Source organism: Pundamilia nyererei, unplaced genomic scaffold, assembly GCF_000239375.1.
Source record: "Pundamilia nyererei isolate P.nyererei 1_Seehausen unplaced genomic scaffold, PunNye1.0 scaffold00177, whole genome shotgun sequence".
NCBI lineage: Eukaryota > Metazoa > Chordata > Actinopteri > Cichliformes > Cichlidae > Pundamilia > Pundamilia nyererei.
In genome coordinates, this window is record NW_005187578.1 from 895524 (window position 1) to 902016 (window position 6493).

Genomic DNA, 6493 nt, shown 5'->3' on the forward strand with positions numbered 1-6493 from the left:
AAAAATTTTTTACTCTCAGTTTTTTTCTGCGTTCGGTCAGTGTGATGTCACAAAGAGATTTTTCAGCTGTGGCGCCTTCGTGGCGCTTTAAGCGGTGCACATTGAGTAGAACAATAACCTGATGCTGGTTCAGCCTCTGAAGGATTTTAAAGGTTCCTCCTGCGCAGCTCTTGCACAGCTGCAAAGCTGCGAGTGGGCCGGGCTGCAGGCTCTAGTGGGCCTGCCGTGGGCCTCGGACTCTATGTTTATCCTCTGGACAGCAGCGTTTACATTTTATTATTTCTGCTGTTTACGACTTCCGCCTGAGAGGAACAAAAACAGTCAAATAAAAGATTTTTCCTGTTCTGGGAAAAAGTAAAAAGGACTTTTTCCCCATGAGGCTTCAGTACAAACCGAGATAAAGACAGACTGTTTATGTCAAACTACACGATCCGATCTGGAAATATCTGGGAATAATGATTTGTGTTACGATCGATCCCTCTGGGTTTGTGTCAGGAAGGACAAAACGCTGCCAGATCAAACATGCTGCTGTGGCGAGCCGCGTGAGTAAAGGAGCATCTTTGATTTTCACGTCGTCCTTCCTGCTCTGCTGAGTTTAGACGGAGAAAACAAACATGGATGCAAGTTTGTTTAAACAGAACAAGTCGAAAAGAAATAATTATGTTTATTTCAGTTTATGTTGACTGAAACCAGCAGAGGAGGAGAGGTTTAGACTACAGTCTGAACTCATGCACCTCTGAACTCTTTCTGGGATTTCTGTGTGATCAGAAAACTGCCAGCTGGCAACTTTTCGCTGAAAACGCAGATGTTTATTGAACTGCTTTCATCGTTTTTTAAGAATCAGAGAGATTTTTAATGAAAGAACATTTGATGGTCGCAGCTTTTCAGATGTGACTGTTTGTTTCTTTTCTTCTTTTTCACTTTGGAGTTTCAACTGTTTTCAACCAGGACAGTTATGAGTACATTCACTAAAAAAGATGATTTGAATCTCTACATCTGACTTCTGTGAACGTTTTTCCTTCTTTTGTTTGATTTGACGTCGTATTTTGTGTTCCTGATATTTTCCTGTCGCTGCAGCAGCAGGTTGGTCTCTCCTGTAAAAGTGCTTCTGATGCATCATTTAAAATAATAATATATAATATTTACTTCATGGTGATCTAATAAAAGTAAATATTAACATTAGGGGCAGGAATAACTCAGTAAGTAGAGTGGTGTCCCCATGATCGGAGGGCGGGGTTTCGATTCCCCTGAGGTACCCCTGAGCAAGTGCCCACTGCTTCACTAAGTGAGTGGGTTAAATGCAGAGAGGAATTTCCCCACGGGGATCAACAAAGTATACAAAAAAAGGCTTCAGCTGTTATGTGGATGTTCGTATAGCTTCCTGTTTCTGTATTGAGACTAAAGATAATCTAAATTATTTAATAATAACTGAATCCCCCCTCTGTGCCCCTTTATGGATTCTTCCCATCCCGTGTTTCCCAGCATGCCTTGCAGCAGCAGGCTGGTCTGTGCTGGAGCTGCTGATGTTGGAGGAAAACGCGTCAAAAGCGGAGGAAACCATTTCCACCTTCAGACACTCAGACTTCTCCAATTTGCTGTTTCAGCTCTAAAAATCACTTTTCATGTAAATCTGAGGATTTTTGTTTAGTTTCGTTAATAATGAGGAACAATAATGAGCTCGAGCCTCGTTACTGCTCGTCCTCATTGTTGAGTATTTCTGTGTCATATTCCTGTAACACACTAACTTTGAGCTGTTCGGTTATTATTTACGATTTTTTCACACTTTGCTGGTTTAAAATGATCCAAATTCTTCAGAATATCCTGTAAACACTTTGATCTCCGCGTTTTTCCCACGTGATGCACCTCTGATCGTTCCTGAAATATTCCCACTATAAAATATCTGTGGTGTAATTTTACTCTGATACACATAATACTGAAACAACCCGGAATTACAGTTTTTATTATCGTGTAAATAAACAGAAATAATAAAAGAAGCTTTATAAACATAAACAAGTTTATTTTTATTTATTTTTCTTTTAGGATGAAGTTAAAGTTTGCATAAATATCCAGCCCGTTAAAAAACGGCTGTTTGAGTTTGTTTGTGTGTTTTAAGTTGGATCAGCAGCAGAAAAACAGACAAAGAGAAACTAACGGGACTGCAGCTCAACTCACCGATCACTTTTCCTCCTTTTTTTGTCCGGAAGTGCAGAAAAATCTTCTTCCGGACGCTGAACCTTTTTCGTTTTTCCTTTTCGTATTTTTTCTTCTAGACTTTCGCTTCGAAACCTTCACATTTCGTCTCCAGGAGGATAAAAACAAGTCTCCAGCTCGCAGCTGTCACTCTGCCTCGCCCACACCAGGAAGCAGCAGCTGCTGTCAAATTAAAACACGTATGGTTTTCAAAGTAAAAGCACCAAGCGAGACAAAAATATTTAAAGTAACTACGCAAAACTGATAATTACTGAATAAAACATATATTCGTGCAGGTTTTTTTCTTTATGTCCACGCAGATCTCTGTGTAGAAGCCAGCTGCTTTAGCGTCTAACCTTTCAGACAACTTTCTTCTGATGGGCTGCCCTCACAAAAACAGTCGGTGGGGCTTCTGTGTGCCTGACATGACCATACGAGGATTCTTCCCTCTCCCTGAAATTACGCAGGTCTACAAGTTAAAAAAAAAGGTTTGTGTGTTTGAGTTTGCAGTCTGATCTTTGGGCTCATTATTTGACACATCGGTCATGTTTGATAAAACATCCACAAACAGGACAGGAGATCCGGGACAGTGTGCAGTTGGTTTCTAATCTTCAGCCTCATTTAGAGACAAACATGTGAAGAGATAATCGCAGAGTTTAGTTCAATATAAATAAAAGGTTTCCTAAACTTACATTTATTATTCAGTAAATGTTCCAGCTTTCATCAAGAAACATTTAAAGTATTCTAATGTGAAGGTGTTTTATGTTGAAGGTTCAAAACACAACTTCCTGTTTATCCTTAATCAGCCGCTGCTGATGAAATAAAATTCCCTGGAGTCAAAATGGTTGATTTTCTGTTTTTTAAGGTTTTATTTTGTGTTTACAACATTTAGTAGAAAAATAAAAACTATGCTAACCAAAGATTCAATTATGCTTCGATTATTATACTTTTAAAAGTTCAATAACAAGTCTTTATCTGGAACTCTGGCGCCATCTGGTGGTCAATCTGATTAATGGAGTTGAATCATTGAGCTTAACAAAGAAATTCTTTAAGTTTATAAAAATCCCTCAAAGACGTAAAAACATCCATTACAGGAAATGGAAAAATATGTTGGTTATAAATAGATGTGACGACATTTTTCGGTTTCCTTTTAGAGGAGTCGGACCTCGCCGGGTTTTTCGGGTCTAGGCTGCTGCGCTAGGCGAACAGCCCAGCGGCGGGCTCGGGGATGTTGGTGGCGTGCATGTCTCGCGTCATGTTGGACTTCTCCTTGAGTTTGGCCTGAAGCAGCGTGTGCTCCACCACGCCGATCCGCACGTCCATCTGAATGATCTCCTGCTTCAGCTTCGTCAGGCTCTGCTTGATTTTCACCACCGGAGCTGCAAAAGCAGAAGAAGAAGCGGAGAGGTCAGCACTGCGGCAGGGCCGGAGTCAAAACCGAGCACTGTGACCAGATTCACCTCACCTCCGTCAGACATGCTGCTGCCTTTCTCCTCCATCTCCTGCTTCACCTTCTCCAGCTCCTCGCTGATCTGAAACAAACAGAAGAATTTCAAATTAAAACACAAGAACAATACAGGCTGTCATCATTTCAAAATAAGACAAATATTTAATTAAACCCAATCCAAGTCAACACTGACATTGTTATGCGATTAGCTCAGACTGGTTACTGATGGGTCTCTTCTTCCATGTTTATTTGTGCTTTGACGCTTTTATTTATTTAATTATAAAAGTGAATCAGATTTAAAGCTGGAGTCACCAAACCTGTAACAGCGACACCCAAACTAAAAACTCCTGCTTTTCTTGTATCTAGACGAGATTTATCGGCTCATTTCCATATTTTATATTTTTAGGCTCTGCTACAATAGCTTTGCATGATTCACCGCTCAGCATAATCCTCTTTTCAAATAATCCCTAATAATAAGTAATAGTTATTATTATTAAATAAACTGAGGACAGTGAAATCTGATGTTTTATTATTATCAGCTTGCTTTTTTCACCTGCTGCTGTTAAAATGATTTTATTGATGAATTAAACGTGGTGCGTTCACTGACCTCGGCCAGCACTCTGGTTCTCTCCGTCACTCCTCCGCTGGCCTGCTGGTAGCGCTCTCTGGCCTGAAGGATGACAGGAGTTACTGAACTGACTGTTTCCACACATTCTGACATTGAGACAGTTTCAAACTGGAATTAACGTGAACTCAAACGTGTCGCGATGACGTGAACGAATCAGGAACGTTCAGCTCCGGGTTTACCTTGCTGAGTTTGGCCTGGGCGCTGCGGTACTCCTGGATCAGATGCTCCAGCTGGTTGTTGATGTACTTCTCTCTGCTGCTCACCTTCTCCAGCGTCTTCCCGATGTCCTCCTGCAGCTTGTCCAGGTGACTCTGAAGAGACGACGAAGAATGACGTCATGTTTAATTTCACTCCATGAACTTATTTTGTTTTCATCTTTCTCCAGAACTGAAACAGTCCTCAGGACGTTTGTCTCTGTGGTTAATGGGAGATTCGCTGAACATGGAAACATCTGTTCCTTCTTCTTGTGTGATTTAGTTTATTTAATTAAAGCTGGCTGATTGATAATATTCTTTACGTGTGACTGAAATAAAATAATACTTTTTGTTTGTCCCGTCCGATGACAGTGAGAGGCTGCAGGGAGGACATGACATGATGATGAAGCGGGTCAGTGAACGCACCTTGGCCTCCTTGAGTGAGGACTGGATCCCGTCTCTGTGCTGGTGCATCTGGTCCACGTGGACCCTCCAGTCCTGCAGGACCAACACAGACCAGAGAGTGAGAGCCACTAACACTGACAGCCAACCAGAGAGCATGCTGGGAAACTGCAGGTAACCTTCAAAGCCTTCAGTCACTCATACAGAAACAAAAGCTTGTTACGATCACGCTGGACGAGTGTGAAGCTCCGGCAGAGTGAAGCGTCTTTCACTTCATCTCACATCTGGCGGAAGCTCCGACACCTCAGGTGAGCGCCAGGCGAGCGCCTACCTTGTTGTCGGTCCTGATGGTGACTTTGAGTTGCGGCAGGACTCGCTCAACCTCCAGGTTCCACTCTGTCACGTCGACCGTCGACTCCAGGATCTCGTCGGGTTTGGAGGACGTCTCAGCTTCCTGCCAGAAAACAGACGCCGCGGCGAGTTCAAAGCTCGGAGCGAACGTGAAAGTGGAAATTATGATGTAATCTTATTCTGAGGTGATCTCACAGTGTGAGTGCTTCGTAACTTCAGAGCCTCCAGGTCCATCACGTTCTCCTCCTCCTCGTCCCCTTCGTCCTGGTCACACACAAAACAATCATGAGATGTGAAGACGATTCATGGCTCGACCCGCGCAGCGCTGAGCATTAAAAACACGCTCATGACAATATATTCGATTATGATTTCTGCTCTAAAGTGTGATGGACTTTATAAAACGAGGGAAATATTTTGTAATAAAATACATGAAATTATGTTTTTAAAATAAAAGTGTGAGGATGTTTTATTTTGAAATTTCCCTGATTTCCTCTCAGTGTTTGGTGATCTCTGACAGAGGTGCAGGAAACCACCGCAGTAAAAACAGATTCATCCTGTAAGTGTGCCGAACGGAAAAGAAGAGGAAGTTAGACGAATGCGGAACACCTACGATCAGCTCCTCCTCCACTTTCCTGAGCGTGAGCTCGGCGTCGTCCTCCACCACAGACTCTTCTTCTGTGTTTTCTGATGGGTAGTTTGTCCTGAAACAGAGACAGAAAGAAGTAAAAAAACTTCTATAAACACAGAAGAAACAAAAGCAGCCTGACGAAAAGAAGAAAACAGACGGCATACTTCCTGAAGGTGAAGCCTCTCTTCCTGAGCGCCTCCTCAGCCAGTCGGTCCAGCACGAAGCAGACGTACTCGCCTGAGCCAGACTTCAGTTTGGAGGGCGGGAAGTCCACCTTAACACCCTGAAAAACAGAGGAGGAATTAAAAAAGCGTCAAACTCTTCTTGTTTAACGGAAGCTCCCGCCTTCGCACAATCGGTCAGATTTATCAAAGCACAAACAAACGAACTCCAGACATACCAAAGCTCATTTCCAGCTTCTAAACTCTTTCTGTGTGACTCACAAAGGCCCGCAGTTCTGCCAGGATGTTGGACACGGTGGCGTTGGGTTCGTCGTACTCCTGCGGCTCGGTAAACGGCCTCCCCGCCACATTGATGAGCCACGCTGCGATGATGGTGAACATGTAGAACTGCTCGCCGGGGTTAGACGCCAGGTATGGACTGGAGACGAAGTAATGCCTGCACGGAGAAAGCAGAGGGGACTGAAGGGTTTT

The 6493-nt window shown here is 43.0% G+C and overlaps 1 protein-coding gene across 1 annotated transcript in view; it reads right to left on the reverse strand.

The window, feature by feature from the left end:
- Positions 1-3048: 3048 nt before the first annotated feature.
- Positions 3049-6493, reverse strand: part of ift57 (intraflagellar transport 57 homolog (Chlamydomonas)) — a 5397-nt gene continuing 1952 nt past the window's right edge. The window contains exons 2-11 of the mRNA XM_005746362.1: positions 6284-6458; positions 6005-6123; positions 5823-5913; positions 5408-5476; positions 5193-5315; positions 4886-4957; positions 4445-4576; positions 4245-4307; positions 3656-3722; positions 3049-3569 (exon numbers count right to left, since the gene is read on the reverse strand). Of these exons, the coding sequence (XP_005746419.1) occupies positions 3388-3569; positions 3656-3722; positions 4245-4307; positions 4445-4576; positions 4886-4957; positions 5193-5315; positions 5408-5476; positions 5823-5913; positions 6005-6123; positions 6284-6458 (1093 nt within the window). The 3' untranslated portion in view covers positions 3049-3387. The remainder of the gene's footprint in view (positions 3570-3655; positions 3723-4244; positions 4308-4444; positions 4577-4885; positions 4958-5192; positions 5316-5407; positions 5477-5822; positions 5914-6004; positions 6124-6283; positions 6459-6493) is intronic.